General features: G+C 38.8%; 2 protein-coding genes across 10 annotated transcripts in view; one reads left to right on the plus strand and one right to left on the minus strand.

The window, feature by feature from the left end:
- The first annotated feature begins 13,296 nt into the window (after positions 1–13,296).
- LOC129245819 (ribosomal RNA-processing protein 8) lies at positions 13,297–14,805 on the plus strand. Its single transcript, XM_054884218.1, has 2 exons — positions 13,297–14,603; positions 14,671–14,805. The coding sequence occupies exons 1-2, from the start codon at positions 13,444–13,446 to the stop codon at positions 14,672–14,674; spliced, it is 1,164 nt and encodes a 387-aa protein (XP_054740193.1). The 5' UTR covers positions 13,297–13,443; the 3' UTR covers positions 14,675–14,805.
- Positions 14,806–19,119: 4,314 nt separating this feature from the next.
- The window catches only part of LOC129245687 (neurogenic protein mastermind), a 206,491-nt gene continuing 202,599 nt past the window's right edge, over positions 19,120–23,011 (minus strand). For all 9 annotated transcript variants that reach the window (XM_054884015.1, XM_054884016.1, XM_054884017.1 and 6 more), the window contains 3 exons: positions 22,080–22,958; positions 21,759–22,013; positions 19,120–21,676 (listed from right to left, as the gene is read on the minus strand). In XM_054884015.1, the coding sequence (XP_054739990.1) occupies positions 20,886–21,676; positions 21,759–22,013; positions 22,080–22,958 (1,925 nt within the window). In that variant the 3' untranslated portion in view covers positions 19,120–20,885. The remainder of the gene's footprint in view (positions 21,677–21,758; positions 22,014–22,079; positions 22,959–23,011) is intronic.

A 23,011-nucleotide genomic window follows, 5' to 3' on the forward strand; every position in this document is an offset into this window, starting at 1 on the left:
TCAATAATTTTTAACAATTAATAACTAAAAAAATAACTAAAAATAAAGTCGCAGCTTATTTCAACTAGGTAACAGGATACACTATTTATATAAAATTTAAAGGCACAAAAAATGTGTCAATATTTAGTGTAGCCACCCTCCTTACCCTCTTTGACATTGAAGCGACTAGCTTCTGGGTCACTTCCGGGATAATTTCGACTCATCCTCAACGAGCGCAGTTTTAAGATCGTTTTTGCATCCAACTTTTGGGTGTTTGTATACAAAATGGCCCACTTGCTTCTCAATTGCCCTGTGTAAAACAAGCAGAAACTGCGCATAACAAGATTTTTAATAATAACAACAACAATTACAAATAAAGGTGAAATATATCTTGGGGAAAAAGTGTCATCTCCAACTTGTCCGCAGAAGCATAAGATAAGCTAATTTCCATGGACAAGGCATTTATCGGTACCAAAAACCTTACTGCCAGATTGAAGTTTGCAAGAGACCATATATCAAAGGATGACAACTTTAGAAACACTATAATTTTTACTGAAGAAAGTAAGTTTAGCCTTTTCAGATCAAAAATCTGCGGAGGACACGTAATGGTTTGGTGATACAGCCCGTCTGAAGAAACCGGAAATTGAATTTTTTTTTTAGTAATATGGATAGGTATAAATGTTTGAATATCTTAAAGGAAAACTTTCTACAAAATCATAAATCGTGGATTGCACTGATTTGGCTCGTCCAAAAACCACGCAACCGCCAGGCTTGAATGTTATTGATAAACTGTGGTCCGTTCGAGATGAAGAGATTCGAAAACATAAAAACCGAGACCAATCTGACATGAAAAAGCTCCTCATAAAAATATCTGCGGTTCGGAGTCGGGTTGAAACTGTAGGACCCTCCATTTGTGGAACAACATCAAGACGCACACCACAAATAGGAGGAGGAGCTCGGGCAAACACCCAAAAAGGGTGTACGCGCCAATTATATATGTATATATATATAATCTGACGGCATAAGAGGGGTCAAAAGAGGAGTGGCAAAACATTTCGTGTGAGTATATTAAGAAGTTGGTGGGAGCGGATCCAGAGCTGTTATTGTCAATGGGACAATAAAGTACTACAACGTTAAAATGTTTATTATCGCATGAGTTAGCAGTAATTTTTTTTTTATATTGCTAAGCCACAATAATAACTTTTAGATTGTACAAGTACATATGAAAACATGGTACCTTAGCACCAGCCATAAATAAATTGATTTATAAAATATTTTTTGTGCTATAACAATAGTTGCAAGTTGCATATGTATGAACATACTTGTATTAATATAATCTTAGATGCACACATACATAGAAAATTACAATGTTTAGTATGCATACATATGTGTATATCTATATTCATTTTCGTAGGAATTTATCATTAATTTTTTCAAAGTTTTTAAATTTCTTGGCTTTGGTTTGAGTTGTCTTTTTGCTAAGGTGCGATATTTTAAACAGGCAGGAAATGGTACTAAATTGCTTTTAACATTTTTCCATTCATACAGACATGCGAATGTACGTACTTACGTCTGTATGTATTTGGACACCTTTTACGTCCATTCAATGAATTTTCAGGGCTCTGCAAAACTCGTACTTTATTGACTATTTTATCCATTTGTGGAACAACTTTAAGGCATATACACCAATGTGCTTATATATTTGATGTTGTTCCCCAAATCGATGGACCTACAGTTTCAAGCCGACTCCGAACGGCAGATATTTTTTATGAGGAGCTTTTTCATGGCAGAAATTCACTCGGAGGTTTGCCATTGTCTGCGGAGGGGCGACGGCTATTAAAAAAAACGTTTTCTTCATTTTGGTGTTTCACCGAGATTCGAACCTACGTTCTCTCTGTGAATTCCGAATGGTAGTCACGCACCAATCCATTTGGATACGGCGGCCGCCGTACACATAAATATATAATATTTAAAAACAACTATAATATAGAAAAAGTGTATTTCTGTCATCAAAAAGCACTTCATAAAAAACCATTTGCTGTTCGGAATCGGCCTAAAACTGTAGATCCTCCATTTGTAGAACAATATTAAGTCGCATGCCACAAATAGGCGGGACAGCTTGGCCAAACACATAACAGAAGTCTACACACCAATTATTTATTTATTTCTATAAAATGGCATTCAAAAGATATAAAAAAAACAATTCTTGAAAGCGAAAAATCAAGAACAATATCATCATCAATGCATTGCAATTGACGCATAGCGTCCTGTATATAGGAAATACCATATGAAAGAATTATAAAAAAGTATTATCTGGTTTAAGCGCATCTAATCTCCCAAAACTTCGCGCGTAACATTCTGTACCGATCCGATATTGGCTGCTATTATCTCTCTAATGCTCACACGGTATTCTTCAAGCAAAATTTTATTTACTTTTTCTATGTCTTTGTCAGTCACAGAGGTGGATGGACGACCAGCATGATGAAAATCATCACTATCAATCTGTCAGATATATCAGTATCTAGAAGATGTTTCAAGCAAGAAAAAATAATCTTGACAATAACTCAAGCACGGTTCCCTTAATTGAGAAATTTTGGCTGCTTTTTTAACAGAAATTACATGTTCAGTTAGTAACGCTCAAAAGCGAATGCGCCTAAAACTATGCAAACGTGTTTACCACTAGACAAATATGAGTAGGCATTCAGTAAAACATTCGATGCGCGTGCACATGGAATGCACTTAACTATGAAAGTATTATATATATGCAAATATTCACTTATGTAAACGCAAAATAAGGGAAGACAAACCTAATACAGAAAAAACATCATAGTTCATTCATGAAGAGTGGAATGCATGTTGGAGTATGGTGTGGGTATGGGCGTGGGTGGTTTGCTATTTATAGCAAGCTACACTGTCATACTAGATGAATTACTTCCTGTACTTTGTGCCACTCAGCCGTCTGCTTTCAACCTCTTTTCTTTCATTTATTCTCTTCTTATATTCCATGTACATCTCTTCCATTATATCTTTGGACACACTTGCTATGGTGTGAAACGTCCTCTAAACAATTCTCTCTTCCCACGTCCTGTGTTCTTTTCATTCAACACTTTGTATCTGAAAAACTTTTGTCACACTTCCATTTCAATTAGTATTCTTTTGTTTTTTTACCTTCATAACATATTTATGTATGTATGTATCTGTATCTACACATATGTATGCATATATGCCCATGTACGTTTGCGAATATGCGATGAGCCCGAAGGACTTATTGTATGTAGTCTCACTCGTCATTTCCCAGAATTTATGTACATACATATATGCACTTATGAACATATGCAATTCTCCCCAAGAATGTTTCGTCTTAAGCAGGCAGAGCATGCTTTCGGAAATTAATTCCTGGAAAACTGCGTTGGAACTATGTATTTGCTCAAACATTTTATGAAAAGTGGAATATTTGACTGCGCATTTGTGTAAATATTAGAAATTTAAGAAAAGAACTTCCATTTACTGAGGCTTCTCGAAGGACTTAAATTTCTGAATTTCTGCCAAACAATTGTTTTTGGAGGCTTTCTTCGGCTCGTGGGTGGCATAAGCTGCACGGATCCGCATTCGTGGGGCAAACAAAATAATAAATTCGAATAATAGAGAGAAAACCGGAAACAATAGTTTTTACTATCAGAAAGTAAGTTATTATATATGTACATACATATGTATGTAATTGTTCCAAAGGTAGTGTCAAGGTGGATTCACATTCACATGATAGCTATAGAGCAATTGATTTATTTGTTTCCCTACGATTTGGTGGTTTGAATGTCAAAGTGATCTATTTTTGTATTTGTTGCTGATAGAAACTATTTATTCTAATAGCGGTTACCCCCGGCAGGCAATGACAAGCCTCCGAGAGTGTATTTGCTATGAAAAAACTCCTTACAAAAAACCATCTGCCGTTCGGACGCAGCGTAAAGTTGTAGCTCCCACCATTTTGTGAAATTAATTGGAATAATTGGAGCTTGGTCAAACCCCTAACAGAGGTGTATGCACCCATTTATGTATTCAATAAACTAAATTTAACGAAAATATAATTAGGAAACGCTACATATATAACTTTTATTTACCCTTTTACACGCACTGTGACATGAGCGCATTCCGAGCGCATTTCTGCATTCGCTTAAACTTACATACTGCTTAAAATTACTCAATTTTTTACTCTCAAATTTAAAATTTCTCAAATGGCAGCTATTTTACGAGTTCGTAAGCTTAAGCTTGAAAGGTTTACGTGGCTTATCAAGTATTTAAGCGTTTAGATGAATATCCCTAATACTCGTTTATAAATTGTACAAGTTTTTAATATTTATTCTCTTTTCTTATATGAAATAGGCAACATTTTTCAATGGCGCATGACAGTATTTTCATGTTTTTGAAGAGCTTTTACCATTGTGTGCCAAGAAGCCACCGTTAGTAAAAAAAGCTTTCGGAATAGATTTCGCATCAATTAGGATTTGAACTCTGAATCCAAGGCGAATTTATTACAGGTGACAGCAAACACATATAAGTAAAACCCTACATGTATTTGTTGTTGCGTTTGGTCCAAGCATCACGTCAAAATCAGTAATCAAATTGTGGGAACACAGGTGAGAGTGTTGTACGGGAACACGCCTATACCTATCAGTGTGGCCACACTGATTTCATTATTAATTTTTATTCACTATTCAACTGAATTTAACGTCGTTATGAATTCGAAGAAATATATCATTCGAGAAGCGTTCTTGCAACTACAAGACATACAATATTTAGAGTTCTTTTACAAGTTATATACAGGGTGGCTGATGAATTTTGCTACATTAAGAAACTCAAATAACTTTTTTTTTAGTGTATGGAATTCATTTATTTTTTTTTTTCAAGTTGAAGGTCATTAAATTTTATTAAATGTAATATAGCTTAACTAGTTTTAAAAATAATTGAATTTAAATGCCCCCCATGCTCGTTGACACAAGTGCGGCATCTTAGTAAAAAGTTGTTCATTGCTGCTTTGAGAGTTGCGACAGGAATAGCCGCAATTGTTGCCCGAATGGATTGTTTTAGTTCATCCAAATTGGTTGGCTTTGTTTTATAAACTTCTTGTTTACATAAACCCTACAAGAAAAAGCCAGGTGCAGTAAGGTCAGGCGACCTGGGGGGCCAACGAAATTCGGAGTTTCTTGAAATCAGTTTATTGGGAAATTTTCGTCATAACAGTCTGGGCTATGTGAGACGTTGCCCCATCTTGTTGAAACCACACAGAGTTGAAAGGAATTCTCTTTCGGCGTAGTTCTGGATAGAAAAATTCTTTCAGCATTTTCAAATAACGGTCTCCAGTAACCGTAACGGTGTGACCATTTTCTTCAAAAAAATAAGGCCCGACAATACAGCGTGAAGAAACCGCACACCACACTGTCACGCGAAGAGGATGCAATTCCGTCTCGTGGAGTATCTGTGGGTTAGAAGTACTCCATATTCGACAATTTTGTTTGTTCACATTGCCGTTTAAATCGAAATGCGCCTCATCAGACATGAAAAGGCAGTTTAACATGTTTTGGTCTTCTTCCACCATTTGCAGGATCTTCTGGCAAAATTCCAAGCGAATCGGCAAGTCTGCTGCATTCAGTTTGTTAACCATTTGAATTTTGTAGGGAAATAAGCCTAAATCTTTGTACATTATTGTTTGCAAAGACTGTCGGCTGATACCAAGTTGAGCAGATAAGCTTCTTGTTGAAACCCTTGGATTGCTTTGTATAGCTGCAGCTACAGCAGCGATCGTTTCCTCCGTCCGATCTGGTGGGTTTCGATGATAAGGCCTTCTTGCGACTGTTCCTTGCTCAGCAAAATTATTCACCAGTCTCATTATGGTCCATCCGCTCGGGGGATCGCCGCCAAACATCCGCCTGTACTCTCTCTGTACCAAAACTACGGACTCCAGTGCGTGATAGCGGCGGACTATCCAAATTCTTGTTTGCGTGTCCCATTTATCCATTTTAATAAATTTTAAAGATTAATCTGCAAATTAAAACAAAAATGGAACAGATAACTTAAAAAGAAAAAAAGTTATTGAATTTTTTTTTGGTAGCGGCTTTCATCAGCCACCCTGTATTTTATATCAATCTTGAGTTTTCATAGGAAATAAAGCGTGTTAATTTTAATATAAAAGCATATGTGGAGTTTTATTCCCCCACATAATTGGTGACTCCTACAATTTACCAACACGCATCATGGAAACAGGGCAAACAGACATTGAGGAAACTGGCGATACTGGGGTCACAGCGGAGCGTCCAACGAAGAAATTTTCGAATCAATTAATACCTCCCAGCCACAAACACCCTTGGCCGTACACATTGACCGGTTCGAACGATTGGAGCTGCCACCGCTTTGGAGCCAACGAGTCCAATTATGGTTTGTCGCAATCGAGGCGCAGTTCCAGCTCAGGAAGATCACAGCGGACGCAACGAAATACTATGCAGTAGTCGCCCGCCTTGACCAAGACGCGCTGATGATTGTGGAGAACATCGTTGCGAACCCACCCTTATCAGATAAGTATATTGCGTTAAAGGAGGCTCTGGTCAACCATTTTGAAATTCCGCAGGAGCGCCGGTTCAAAATGCTGCTGTCTGGAATTGAGTTGCGGGAACGACGCCCTACTGAACTGTTGGCAGAAATTAATCGGCTAGGAGGAAACAATCTGGACCCAGCATTCGTCCGCTCGATGTGACTGGATCGACTTCCTCTACAGATTCAATTAGCACTCACCGCCGCTGGTGAACAGGACAATGATAAACTCGCACAGACAGCAAACAGGCTTATGGCAATTCAGCGTGACTCCGAAAACCACTGCGTAATGCCAATCGCCCGAGAGACTGTCGCCAGCAGTGGGATACAGAAGCAACTGGACGAACTAGCTAAGCAGATCGAGAAACTATCACAGATACTTAACAGATCGACAGTGGGCGATGACAGCCAGAAACGCTTCAACAACTCGACAAACGTATCTCGCAGCACCACCGACAATACCTCAACATTCACGTGCTATTATCATCGGAGATTCGGCGAACGTGCCAAAAAGTGCACGCAGCCTTGTGTTTTTCAGGGAAACGCCAATCGCCCCCAGTAGACACGGCGGATACTGGTGGCAAGTCAATTCCTCGTCGATTATTTGTTTACGACCGTACAACAGGTACGAAATTCCTCGTCGATACCGGCGCGGATATTTCGGTTACCCCACCTTCGCGCCAAGACCAAACAACACCAACACAGTTTCGACTTCAAGCTGCAAAGGGCAGCAAAATAGAAACGTATGGTGAGAAGGTCATCGTGCTCAACATCGGCTTACAGCGACCGATCCGTTGGATTTTCCGCATCGCTAAGGTGCCTTATCCGATCATAGGTGCAGATCTCATTCACGCTCTTGGGCTAATAGTCAAACACTTTATACCAACCACTGGGCCACCGTGCGTACAACGCGTCCGCCAGTTATGCCCGGAGCGCCTCAAAGTGGCCAAGAGGGAATTTGAACTAATGGTCGAGTTGGGACATGCCAGACCGTCAAACAGCCCTTGGGCCAGCCCACTGCACATGGCTAAAAAGAAGAACGGGGACTGGAGACCATGCGGCGACTACCGTAGGCTTAATGAGAAAACCATTCCCGACCGGTACCCGATAGCTCTCCTCAATGACTATTCAACCATTTTAGCAGGGAAAGTCATATTCTTCACCATCGACCTTCGGCGCGCATTCCATCATATCCCGGTGGCAGAGGAAGATATACCAAAATCCGCTGTAATAACCCCGTTTGGTTTGTTCGAATTCGTTAGCATGCCTTTTGGACTACGCAACGCAGCACAATCGTTTCAACGTTTCATTAACGAAGCGCTCACTGGACTCTACTTCGTCTATGCTTACATCGACGACTTGCTCGTAGCATCGAGTGATGAACAGCAACACGTACAACACCTCCGATTAGTGTTTCAACGGCTCAGCATTAATGCGGAAAAGTGTGTTTTGGGAGCTGAGGTATATTTTTTGGGTTATCGGGTAACAGCGCTCGGGTCAGCACCACTTCCTATCCGAGTCCAAGCACTACGTGACTTTCCCAAGCCTAAAACGATTATTGAACTAAGGAGATTCATCGGAGCAATAAACTTCTACAGGCGACCCATTAGAAATGCCGCTACGACACAGGCGCCTCTCAACGAATTTCTGAAAGATTCAAAGAAGAATGATCGGAGGCCAGTACCATGGACAGCAGAGGCAGACGAAGCGTTCGCATCTATCAAGGATCAACTCGCAACCGCAACTTTACTGGCACACCCTTCACCATCCGCTGAACTTCGTATCACTTGCGACGCATCCAGCACCGCTTTAGGGGCGGTATTAGAGCAAAATAACAATAACGTTTAGCAGCCGCTTGGATTTTTCTCTAAGAAGTTATCACCCGCGCAGATCAACTACAGCACGTATGATAGGGAGTTGACAGCTGTGTACGAGCCATCAAAAATTTTCGCCAATGGATCGAAGGCCGCGAGTTCGTTGTGAGAACGGATCACAACCCCCTCATTTTCGCCTTCCGCCAGCAATCAGACAAATCATCTCCTTGCCAAATCAGACAGCTGGGATTCATAAGCCAATTCACCACCAACTTCGAGTACATTTCCGGTTCACACAACAATGTAGCAGACACGTTTTCTCGCGTGGAGACTATGCACATGCCAGCAGTGATCGACTACGACGAACTATCGCACGCCCAGGCTTCGGACGAAGAGTTACAGTACCTGTTGACTCACAATGAAACATTGCTTAAACTGCAATCACTGATTTTTGGTCCTAATAGTCAGACTGTGTTCTGTGACGTCTCAACCAACAACATCAGACCATTCGTGCCAACATCGCTACGCCGAAAGATCTTTGAAGCCCTACACAACCTCGCACACCCCAGCGGCAGGGTAACAGTCAAAATCATAGCCCAACGGTATGTGTGGCCATGCATGAATAAGGATGTAACTCAGTGGACTCGCGAGTGTGTTCCGTGCCAGCGCTCCAAAGTAGGTCGCCACGTACATCCGGCTCCTGCCGAATTCCCTAGCCCAGACGAGAGATTCGACCACGTCCATCTGGATTTGGTTGGACCTTTGCCGGAATCTCGGGGGTACAGATACCGCATGACTATGGTCGACCAATTCACAAAATGGCCCGAAGCAGTACCCATTAGAGACATCACGGCAAACACGGTTGCCAATACATTCTACGGTAGCTGGATTGCTCGATACGGATGCCCCAAGCTGCTCACCACTGATCAGGGCACACAATTTGAAAGTGCGCTCTTTACGGCCCTATCTCGCTTAGTTGGTGGAAAACGCATTCGTACCACGGCATACCCTGCAGCAAACGGGTTGGTTGAGAGATGGCACCGCACTCTTAAGGCGTCAATAATGTGCCACCAGATTCCACAGTGGACTCAGGTTCTACCATCGGTACGTTTAGGCCTAAGGACCTGCTATAAAGAAGACCTTAAAGCTTCACCCGCGGAGTACCTCTACGGAACAACCCTCCGAGTGCCAGGTGAGTTTTTTTCAGACGGAGACCAGCCAGTGGATTCCCAGTTGTTCCTCGAAGATTTTCGCGCGCATATGAGAAGAATCAGGCCAGCTCCAACAACACACCACGTTCGACAGAAAACATTCTATTTCAAAGAGTTGTCCGCGTGCACACACGTATTTTTGAGAGTCGACGCAAACAAACGACCTCTCGAGCAACCGTACTCAGGTCCGCACAAAGTTATCAAGAGATTGGATGAACGGGTTTTCACGATAGAACTAAATGGCAGAGAAATAAACGTAAACATCGAACGGCTCAAACCAGCCCATCTACCCAGCAGCGAAGTTTTCGACTCTACATCCCACCGACGAGTTCTCATCAGACCAGGGAGTTTGCAGCCTTGCATCTCGACGAGCCTACCCGTACAACACTAGGTGGAAACCCGCTCCACGGGTTAATCATGAGCATTAAACTCAGCCTTATGGGTCCTCAGATAAGGCTTTCATTTAGGGGGAGTTGTGTGGGAACACAGGTGAGAGTGTCGTACGGGAACACACCTATACCTATCAGTGTGGCCACACTACTTTCATTATTCATTTTTATTCACTATTCAACTGAATTTAACGTCGTTATGAATTCGAAGAAATAGATCATTCGAGAAGCGTTCTTGCAACTACAAGACATACAATCATGCCTATTATGATAAACGTCGGATGATATGCGGCGGGAGTTAACTCGATCCGCACTCGATTCACTTTTTCACTAAAATGGCATTATTGTTACCGACGGATGCACTGCATTACAATCCGTGAACTGTGTTATCAGCATAATCAGCTGTGCAAAAATTTCAAAAGCCCAATAAATATTTGTTAATTGTGTAAAATTGATTCAATAGCGTTTTATATAGATTTTATTGAAAGTACAAGCAATGATCCAAGACGAACCCGGAAAAAAGTAAGGGATAATGCTGTTGACGTGTTTCAGTTGCCTGATGATGTGTAAGTTCACTTTTTAAGGACAATTGACGAAAATTTATGTGAACTCCTCTTGTAGATTTGTTAAGCGCTTCCGCCTTAATAAGATAGCTTTCCAATATGTTCTTAACATATTAAAGATGGAAATGCCTCCTGTTATTAAAACATGGTCGATATCGCCAGAGCTCAAACTAGAAGCCTGTCTAAGATTTTTTGCTGAAGGGGGTTATCAAAATGGTACTGGGCAAGATTTTAATATTGGCATGGCGCAGTCCATTTTAGAGGCAACACTATGCCCCAGATGGATAAGCTTGGCAATGACCGAGACTGAAGAGCTTGAAGCCAAAAGATATTTTTTTGGAAAAACAAGAATTTCCGGCATAGTCATGTGCGTAGATGGCACCCACATACAAATTTTGAAACCTGCTGGAGACAATTCGCACCTTTATTATAACGATAAAGGTAGTTCCCTATTTTCGCCTCCACCAGTTGCTTGTAATTCCCTTTTATTGTGCGCCAACTTTTTCTTTACTGCTGATTTAAAATCTGACCAAACCTTTAATTAAAACGCAAATAAGTACTTATATTCTCAATGAACTTTTGAATTATCAACAAACCTTTTTCCATTCTGAAATACTCTTCGATGGGGGCCCTAATGAATTCAGTTCCTCACGCACACTCTCCTAAAATTGCTCTACCTCGTTAGGAGCACTTCGGGTAAAATTTTTTGCAATATCGGGACGCTCCTTCATACGAGATATTAAACCTTTAAATTGCTTTCTGGTGGTTGTGCGTTTCCTAAAAAATATAAATTTTGCCATTTGTACAAATAAAAATGTTTTTCCTTACATTTTATTGCTCTCCATCTTTATTATAATAATATCTGCAACACAATGACCTGCGGATGAGAAACGAGTAAATTTGTTTGAAACGCGAATTGAATGCGTTGTTGGTAATGCCATTTTTTTTAATCGATCCGTAAACCACATTATCGATCCGCATACTGCTTTATCCGACGTTTATTATGATATCGAATACTGTCGGATCGAGTATAACTCCCTCCGCAACCATCCGGCGGATACCATAATAGGGGTGAATATTTAGAGTTCTTTTACAAGTTATATATTTTATCTTAATCTTGAGTTTTCATAGGAAATAAAACGTGTTAGTTTTAATATAAAAGCATATGTGGAGTTTTATTCCCCCACAAAATGTAAACATACGAATGTAAACATACCAATACATACAAACAAAGCATATCATTTTGACGTAAGCCATACCTACGGCGAAAAATTCAGCTGGGTGAATGCTGTCACCTTAATAAATTCACCTTGTCTGAATCTGAAACGTGTTCGCAAGGCGAATCCACAAAATCTGACTTCGCTATAGAAGCCACTTTGTTGCATTTCTTGCGGTTAATGGTTTGATCAGAGAACGTTATTCAATTACGTTCTCTGGTTTGAGTGCCAAAGTGACCTTCTTTTGCCAAACTGCCAAACACAAGAACATGAAGAAGTGAACATATGATTGCATCATTTAAATGCCTAATGAACGTTAAACTATAAGGGACGTTAAACTAAAAGGCAATGAACCAGTTTTTATAAATTTTAAATGCACGTCAGCAACTTACCATGAAGGCTACGATATCGAGCAAGGTATCGAGTATCGAAAGGAAGTATTGACTACCCGAATTTTTTTTTGAAAGATTGGGCACCGAAATATTAATACATCACTACTTGAGCACAGTATATGTAGGAGAAAAATGTGTCACGTACTGTATACCACTTACAATTATGGTGAACATTTTTTTAGTGGTGTGGCCATTATCAGACCGTTAGCCGGATTTTCGCCAATTTGACAGAATCGGAGGAAGAGCTGACTTGTCAGGAGTTGTTAAGGTTCCCATACTCACCAACGTAAACGAACGTTCCGTGTCAGCTGACTCTAATGAGAGCCCAATGTAAATTTAAAATCACCACCGTTCCGTTCCGTAGTATCGTAGATCATGTGCGTGGCCAAATGAAAATTTTGGATTGTTCTGTAAAAACGTGTCAGCTGATTGCTCTCTCACCACACAGTTTTGCCTAACAGTAAATTTCAAAATCGTTTACAAAATAAACTTAGAAAGTTTTTAATTTTGATTAAAATATCTTGAAAACAATGTTGAATAATGCTAATTATAGATAAATGAACTATTTGCATTTGTTGGTTTTTGACTTTGGTGTATTAAACAAATCGTTGCTATCTCAACAACGGCTGGATGGACGAGTGTGGGAATATATACTCCCGTTACGTGATAGCCGAAGTTAAGTGCGCAATTTGATAATCTATCATTTTTGGGTTAAGTCAGCCAATCAACTGATTCTTTCAAATTCATTGAGAATCGATACGTGGCAGCCGAAATTTCCCTCACAATTTGGTTTTTTATTATGGTTGGCCAAACCTAGTAATCTATCATCCTTGACTTACGATAATAAGTTTTAACCTCTAGAAAATCAACCAAAGATTGTTTTTATTAGAATATGGCGACTACCAAAGGAAAAAGTGTAAGAAAATAAAAGAAAAAAGCGTGCTACAGTTTGTAATGGAAATACCTATATAATTTATAACTGAGTAGCTTGGTATTAATGGGTTACCCAGAAAATTTTGTACCAAAGTCACTTTTCACTCGTCTATTACAATTTACACAATCAGCTGTGCGTGTTGGGTTTGACACCGCACGTGCAGGGGCAACTCAGTTGAATTTTAAATGGAATCTCTTACATTTGTTTATCATTTCCAATTTGTATTGAATACACATTGATCACTTTTAATTGTTAGTTTTAGAATTTTTTATATCATCGAGATTTTTACAAATTAGACTTGAAATTTTTGTCTGTATACTTAAAAAAATTAAATATTCAATTTGGGATATAACAATTTTTTTACAATGCCGAAATTTTTTGTACCCACGTCTTGGGAGAATCTCGCGGAAGCGATGAAATTTCGGACTAAAGTTTCGTTGGGTGGAGGTAGCGGAAAGGTTAGTGCAGCTCAGTCGGTACAAACTGAACTAAATAAAAAAAAAGGCAAGCAAATCGATCAGGCAAGTGGTAACACAACCACAGATTTAAAAAAAGGAGGTTTAAGCAAATTAAAAAGTATGAAAAGTGGAACTAAATCAGAAACGGCGAAGAATGGACGTATTTTTAAAAAGGACCCAGCCAAAAATCAAAAGACACAGGCTAAAGTGATGATAGTGCCAGTGCCTCCATTAAATATCAGCCAGCAATCAATATCAGCCATTAAAATGAAAGCTAACAAACTGACTAAACATAAGAAGGTGCAGGTCTCGGCTTCAAAAGACTCCATTGTGTCCGCTGCATCCTCATTAGAACCGAGTAATGGCGGGAATGTATTAGGGGCATCAGCAAGTTCAGAGGACATTGGACTTAAAGTTTTTGAAAACTCTCTAAAACATCAATTGTTGGGTGGCCGTTTTCGCTACATAAACGAACAGTTGTACACCATGGATAGCGCAGAAGCGGAAGAATTTTTCAAGTCAGATACAGAGGCATTCGATGCTTACCATGCCGGTTATCAACAGCAAGTAGAAAAGTGGCCTCTGAATCCGCTTGATCGTATAATAAAAATTATTAAACGCTTGCCAAAAGCACTAGAAATAGTCGATTTTGGATGCGGTGAGGGCCGCCTCGCCGAATCGGTTCCTAATAAGGTGTATTCGATGGATTTGGTGAGCACACGTAACGATATTATTGCTTGTGATATGGCGCACACACCACTCGACGATCAGTCGGTGGATATAGCCGTATACTGTCTCTCATTGATGGGCACGAATTTAAAAGACTATTTGCTAGAAGCGAATCGTGTATTACGACCTAATGGACATGTAATAATTGCAGAGATAAGGTCACGCTTCGACGATGTGCGAGAGTTTATTCGTGGCTTACAGGCGTGTGGCTTCGAATTGGTAAAAAAGGACGTTAACGAGACGTTATTTTACTTTTTCCAATTTCAAAAGTCTCGCAACGTGGGCAAAGTGGCTCTGATACCTCCATTTTCACTTAAACCATGCTTGTATCGGAAACGGTAAGTTTCATACATATAATATATAGTTTATATAAATATTTTTAGTTAATCAAGATTCCTTTCGCAGTTGATGAAGTCGGATTTTGGCACAACCTGATGTAATTTTTCTTTAGTTCCTAAAACTGGTATGCTGCGAGTTAAACGACGCGATGCAGAAAATTCGTTGAAAATGTTAAATAAATTATAATTTTATTGAAATGAATTTGTTCAATTTCTATAGATGTATTGGGGTATTCCAAGGGGTATCAAAAGTCGTAAATTTTAAACCGCTAAAATTACATATAGATTGTTCGCAAGGAACCGTACAAGTCATAATATAAAATTGCACACAGCTAAGAAATAGTTGGTTGTGGTTAGAAGTAATCTAAACGTTTAAAACTTTACGACATAAAACAATATGACAATTGCGACACATAGTGAGCCACCTACATATTATATTGTCGACCCAGATTGACATTCGACAAAGTGCCGCCGTGTACGAATTAGTTGGTGCGTGACTACCATTCGGAATTTAGAGAGAGAACGTCGGTTCGAGTCTCGGTGAAAGATTAAAATTAACAAAAGGTTTTTTTCTAATAGCGGTCGCCCCTTGGCAGGCAATGGCAAACCTCCGAGTGTATTTCTTCCATGAAAAAGCTCCTCATAAAAATATCTGCCCTTCGGAGTCGGCTTGAAACTGTAGGTCCCTCCATTTGTGGAACAACATCAAGATGCACACCACAAATTGGGGGAGGAGCTCGGCCAAACACTCAAAAAGGGTGTACGCGCCAATTATATATAAAGTGCTGTCACTGCAGTAGTATTCCCCAAACTTATATGAGGAATGTTTATACTGTAAAAACACAGCGCCTTGTCAGTCACCTACAAATTTTATTGTGTCAGTTCCGTTCGGTAAGATTTTACTACAACTATCACTATTCCATAAATTTGTTATACTGATCAAAATTTAAAGAATCACATATAATCTTCGAATAGAGTTCTTCTTTATTTGCATATTCGATTTCGAATGATTAGCATCGTACAAAAGTAATTAAAATCATAAAATAAGCTCATGTAAATAAATTGTTTTGACAAGATTCATATACAACAAATAAATAAATACAATACAATACAGATGCATCGTCTTCCTTCGACTTTATCCTCCAAGACAGTTGGTACTTTGGATTTCTGAGGATATGACCCATATATGCTGTCTTCCTCGCTTAATTACGGTTAAAAGTTGTATATTTTGATCTATTCGATTTTAAGGGTCCATATTTCCATTGCGTGTAGTATAATTGATCACACGTAACATTTGACGCAGCGAATCTTGAAAAGATACTTAAATAGAGACTATTCAGAGTAATACACAGCTTAGCAGTTATCCGAAATTTTAATATATTTAGAAAAGGGTTTGTCAAGGCATTCAAAAAAGTCTCTCTTTAGAAGACGACCTCCCTATAAATGTTTGGGAATGCAGCTGGAGCGATACCCCTTGCACGAGCATAAATTTGGGTCGCTTCGGTAAGAGAATCGGCTGTCGTGTGAATGTGGCGGCAGCGCCGTGGACGCATCTACAAATTAGTCGGTGTGTGAGCTTTAGAGTTTCCTTTGACACTTTTTACTCTGTGTATACCATCGCCGCTACTAGAACTCGGAACAAACGCAAATAAAGAGATTGAACAGTCTGATATATTTTTATAGTTTGCAAATAACTCCTCAAATAAGATTGCTTTTTTTGGAGTTGCAATAATAGTATTTGGTCAATACACTTTCCTTAAGAAATAAAAAATTCAGTAATACCTTTTATGTTTTATTTACAAAAGTAATATTTTTACTATGCATTTTTATATTTCATTCATTTACTTTTCTTAATAGTAATGATTATTTTAATAATTCTTATTGTTGCTATGTGGTATCTATTACTACTATATAATTTTCTACTGTAAAACAGTTACGTGTATTTATAATCATAAAACTAAAACCAGATAAAGCGCAGTAATACTCTTTTGTATTTAAAAAAGTGTGTAAATTTTTACACTTCGAGGTCGAGTAAAAATATACACTACAGTGAAATAAAAACGAATGGCCTTGTTAATATAAAATAAAATAGCTTTGCAATGGTGTACAATATGATAATTTCAAATCTAAATTTTTCATGCAATTAAAATACAAATTAGTAAACAAAACTTATTACCTCTATATATAAAAAGGGCTTGTTCGAGGCACGAACTGTATTAGAGCGCTATACTATTGCCGAAGTCGCCATACTTTCACATCGAACAGGACACTGTAAAAAATCGCGCAATCGAGCGGTTGTGATTGGAACTCGAACAAGCCTTGAATGATTGTAAATTTCTTTAATGCTGCGCTATTGACGGAGTTCCTGGGCGTTTTAGTTTACTTTTTTTACAAAATAATAAAAATCGTTGCAAAATATTGATAAACGGCTTAGACGTACATAGAAAAAAAGTACTTCAAAGCACGTTATTACAATTTCCTTAATGAATATAGTTATTATTTAATTGCATGAACTGTTGGTGTTTTGGTTTAATATTTATTTAATATATTTTATTTTACCTTGTTTTAATGAATAATAAATTAGTTGATTTTCCTTTATGGTTCCACTATTTAGTATATTCCTTTCATTTTGTAACTTCTACTTGCGCTCTAGGTGTGTTCGATTTGTTGTAATATTTAGTTCGGTTATTAGGGTTTTATTTTATATGGAAATAAGATGTAAGATTAGTTAAATATAATGATTGATTTAGTTTACATTGTTACTTTATTTATGTAATTTATTTTTGCTGTGTTTTCGCTTTACTTGCAGTCTGTACTAGTTTTGTCGGCTAGTTTTAGTGTCAAACATTTGGTTGCCATTTTATTTCCTGTGACTATGGGTATGTGTACTTATATATTTATGCAATAGAATTGTGAACTGAACCAAGGAAAATGGCGAAATTGGAACTGGTGCAACCTCTGTGTATATTTTAAGGACTAAGACTAAATTGTTTTTGTATAATTTTCGAATATTAGTTGTAGCCTTAGTTGGGCCCTTGATTTATAATTTTATATTAATGCTTGTACGCAATTTTTCGTACGTCTATGGTGTAAGTTCGCAGTAATACGTATACACATGTGCAGACACTTTTTACTGATTTTCAAACATGAAGCACATGGAGTATTTCTACTGACTTAAACGCTCTCCATGACATGCAGATGTTTTTTCGGAAGTATTTTATACTATCCATCTCCAGAGCTTCACTAACTTCGACCCTATTACTCTTTTGATAGCTTGTTGCTGATACTCAGTTAATTTGCTGCCGCAATATTGAAGATGTTATTTCGCGCCGAACGTATTATTTGAAAATATGGAAGTAAAAGTAATAAATAATTAGTAGTATGCAGAACAAGTAAAGTTAGTACTATTTTAATGTTCAATATAGTTTTTTTATTATTTTTGTGGGTGAATTTGATTTCGAAAAGAGATCGGCTCTTTGGGCCAAAGTACTGAAAAAAAATTTAATCTATGTTCCAAAGAAAATTTTTAAAAATGTTTCATTACTAGAAAATAGATAGAAATTGCTATGCCATACTTTTTGACTCTTTCAGATATCACAGTCTATGCCAAAAATCATCTGCAATATTGTAACGGATTATGAGCTGGACATCACCAACAGAGATCAGGGCTTGTTCGTAAACACAGATGCCAAAAATCATCTGCAATATTGTAACGGATTATGGGCTTGTTCGTAAACGCAACTTCAATTTCTCGCAACAGTAAAATATTTGCTGTCCTATTTGCAGAAATCGGCAGTAGTCCTGCCCCCACTTGTATTAAAATACTTTTGATTCACACGACTGTTTTGCTATCGTCAATTGTGCAGTGCACCTAATACTGTATGTACGAAAGAGTCCTCAAGCAAGGCTGTAATATTGCAGTGGCTACAAGAATCTTTCGCAGTATTGTAAACTGTTTGCTCAAAAGCTTTTAATGGCACGTTTTTATTTAACGAATTAAGTTACTTTTGTTCATCGAGCAGTGTACCGTTAATATTGTGTTTACGAACGAATCCTTTAATATGTTTTTGTTTTTATTAAAAATGAGCCATACACGATTTTTCTAAGCCATATGTGAAACAAGCATTCTCTTCTTCTTAAAAAAAAATAATAAAAGAATTTTCACGCCCAATGATTCAAATAATATTAAAAAAACACCGCAACAAATTTATGCGCATTAATGAAGAGAAAGACTTTTGCCAAAATACAAAGACGACCCTACGAATACAACTCAATAATAGAATAAATTTCTCCTTTTAGAGGTTTGGCAAATACACGTCTGCGATAGTATTTGATGGCATCAAAAGTATATATGATTTACGAATTTCTTTTGAATATGATTAAAACCTTTTAACATAGAGCATTTCTTCTTGTTGAAATTCGCCTATGAGATTTCGAAGCATAAGTGTTAATTCAAGTCTCCAAAAAGGTCAATATACTTTGCCAGCGCTATAATATTTGTTTCTAAATGGCTTAATTATTGTTTAATACTTTTATCCCTTTTATTGTTTTTTCTTTTATTTAAGTGGTGTATTAATATAATTTTAATAACAATTGTTAATGTACTTTTGTATTCATTTGCTTTTGCTTAGCAACTACAATAAAAATTATAGTTATTTTAAATTTCTCCGTAAAATCTTTTTATGTATATAAACCTTTTAATGTTTCACTTAAGCACTACCAACTACACTCTTACTAAATAAATAGTTTTTGGGCGTACATTGTTAGAATACACCTGTTATTTGAGTTACTTATACATTTGATATTGTAAAATTGTATGCAAATGTATGTATATGTATGTGTGTATACATTTATGCAATAATCTGCAGTGTATGCCTGCGTGTAACTTAAAAAATAACAACGGAGTTTTGTGTTTTTACATTTTATATCCTCAAATATTCGCTTTATCTAAAGATTTAGGTAAGTATATTTGCATATTTGGGTGTGTCTTTGATGGATTTCTTAAAAATAATTTATAGATTAAAAAATATTTCGAAACATCCTTTACAAATACAATAAAGATAATTACAATAATTGCTATTTTTTGTATAATTATGTTGCTGCTTTCGTTTTAATTTTTCCCGTTAAATTATTCTGCTACTTTTAATTCTCTTCTTAGAATTCGCGGTATGTTTTATGTATTTTCTTTTATAAATGTGTGTGTATTGTTAATTATGTTCATTTGTGAGTGAAACGAATTTGATCTTAATCGTTCTTAGCTTTTTCAAGTCTATTTCAGGTGCTTATTTTATGGGTTTCTTTTCAATAAGATTAATTAATAATAGAAAAAATATCACCAATTTGTTGTTTTGCATTTTAACACGTTTATTTATACGGGATTCGTATAAATGTTAATATGTATGTTTGTATGCATGTGTTGGAACATATATGTACATTATTTTACTGCTTATGAAATTGCTTCAATATACAAAATGTGAAAAATTCAATGAAACAAATTCAAAACTAAACGAAAAGTCATAGCATGCATGTGCATCCATACATTGTATACATTTTGTACATGCAAGTATGTGCGTGTTAAAAAAATAAAGGTCCTACGCCATATTGCTACCGACTTGCTAAAAGTGTCTATCGCGCTGTTAAGTTGTTCGTATTTATATTTTTGTATTCTGCTTTAGCTTTAACACAATCCACTTTAAGTACATTGTTATAATTTATAATTATAAGTTGTATAAGTAGTCACACGTCTCTCGGTGCGAAAACTAGCTTAGTGTTGTTTTAGAAGAAAATTTCATGGAATGTCTCTTGAATAATACAAATTATTACAACTTTCAGCAAAAACGTCAGCAAATAAGTTTCGAACTTAATACAAGCAAAACAGTACACCTACATATGTATTTGTAGCAACAACTAAATGAGTACTTAACAAAGTTTTAAAGTACAGTTAAAGTACATACAATCAAGTAAAATTTAAGTTTCAATTTAAAATTTCAGGGGCGGAGGCGGAGGAGTGTTTTTTATATAACGATTGGAAATAAAAGTTTGATTTTCGAGACTGCTCTTTGAGAGCTCCACCAACTGCCAACTAAATTTCTTTGATTATATTGGGCTTAGGTTCGACATATGCCAACTTGCTTTTGCTAGCATTAAAAGAATTGCCTCGTAGTGTATTTTTAAATATACGATAAGAGTAGTTTCTCATTAACCAGCACCAGGAATGGCATCTCAGTTATCTCATTTTTACTTCCTTCCACGCACCAGCGTGCATTTGACCTGCCTTTCGATCTACAGAATATCTTGCAGATTGAAATTGTCATTGTCTAGCGAATTGATTAAATCCTGAGTGGAAAAGTTGCCACTGTCCACCGGTAAATTGTCGAGGAATTCGAGACACAAATCATTTGAGTTGGCCACCACAGAGTTAATAGTCTGATTTATGGCACTGGCAGTATTAGATGGAGCAGAGGAATTAGTCGATTGATTTACGGCCGCAACTGATGCAGCCGCCGACATGTTATTGCTTGTGATATTATTATTGCTTGGCCCATGGCCACCTGAACCGGACCCTCCATGAGCACTAGCACTTGTGTTTGGTCCACCCGCGCCTGGGACACCCACCATGCCACCAGAGGCTGCACTATTGCTTACCACACTCTGCCCCATTTGCATCATTTGCGTATGGTGCGTTGCTGAGGTCGACGTGGTTTGTTGTACGAACTGCTGCTGTTGCATGGTGATTTGCTGCTGCGCTTGTGACATGTGCAGCGAGGCCATTTGCATTTGGGTCATCATACTGCTGGGCCCGGGCCCATGTGGGCCAGATCCACCTTGTTGCTGCTGGTGGTGTTGCTGTAGCATTTGTTGCATCTGCATGCTTCCAGGTCCTGGCCCGCCGCCACCACCTGCATTCGGTAACATTTGTTGTTGCTGTGACTGTAGCTGCTGTTGCTGTCGCATCATTTGCTGCTGAATCTGCGCTGGCGTCAACTGCATGCTAGAGTTTGGACCGGGACCCATACTGCTACTGCCACCACCAGACATAGGACCACCGCCGCCCGCGTTTGTGATAAAACCACCTGAGGAATAAAAAAAATCAAAAGAGACATTTAATATTTCTATAGTATCGAGCGCGTTAGAGTTAATATATAAGAAATTTACCGCCGTTAAACCCGCCAGGTCCTTGTCTCATTGGACCGCCTGGTCCACCTCCAAAAGCCATCTGCTGCTGCTGCGACATCATCATGTGACGCCACTCCTGCTGCGATCCTATCGGCATACCATCAGGAGTTACTTGTACGTTGGGTGGACGCTGCTGTGGTCCCATTGGACCTCCATAGGGGCCCATAGCTGATCGCGGACCGCTCGCACCAGAATGCTGCATGTACATGGAGTGCTGAGGACGCATCATTGGTCCTAAAAAATAAACAGAAATAAGCACAATAATTTGAGATGGCTGTTTCTGCTATTCATTTAAATTACCTGATGGCGGTATAGGCTGCTGCGTCATACGTCGCATCGCCGCCGCTTGGGCTGCTGCGTTCGGGAACCGCCCGCCCCCACCAACGGTCTGCTGCATCATTTGTGCTTGCATAAGTTGCGCCTGCGATGCCTTATATTCGGGAGGTGGTGGTCGCGCTCCGCCTATGTGTTGCTGTTGCATCGCTTGTGCGCGCATCATTTGCTGCTGCTGCAAGAACTTTGCTTGACTGATATTCATTGGTGCTCCACCATTGGGGCCCCCACTCATCATCATGGCAGCCGCAGACGAATTCGGGCCATTGGGACCGTTGGGGACATTCGGATGCGACATGCCATTGCCCGACATCATCCCGCCACCCATACCGCCGCCCATTTGATTTGGTCCGCCCACGTTGCCGCTACTCATAGCTGGTATGCCGCCCATGCCCACTTGTGACCCGGGACCGCTAGAACCCATAGGGTTCATGCCGGCCTGAAGTACATTCGGATTACCATGCACGTTACCGCTCACGATGTTCGACTGTGGACCGCTCGACTGTTGTTGCTGCTGGCTCATGAGACTGCCAGGACCACCGGCCATTGGACCGTTCGGTACACTATTGTTTGACCCATTCGCATTGTTGGTATTCGGCCCATTAGGGCCAACTGGCGAACCTACATTTGTCGAAGTGACCTGAGCTAGAGCTGCGGCTGCAGCTGCAGCGGCCGCTGCTTGTGCTTGTGTTTGACGTTGGCGCATATTGGACGGCATCTGTTGATTCTGTTGCGTTTGTTGCTGCGCCTGCTGTTGCTGCTGTTGTTGTTGTTGCTGTGCTTGCTGCTGTTGTTGTGTGAAGTTCATTGATTGCGTTTGCGAAATAGAGAAGCCGTCTGAGGGTCCTGTAGGATTCGCCGAAATTAGAGAAATGGACAGTTTTATTATGGTTGTTGTT

Source organism: Anastrepha obliqua, chromosome 4 (assembly GCF_027943255.1).
Source record: "Anastrepha obliqua isolate idAnaObli1 chromosome 4, idAnaObli1_1.0, whole genome shotgun sequence".
Lineage (NCBI taxonomy): Eukaryota > Metazoa > Arthropoda > Insecta > Diptera > Tephritidae > Anastrepha > Anastrepha obliqua.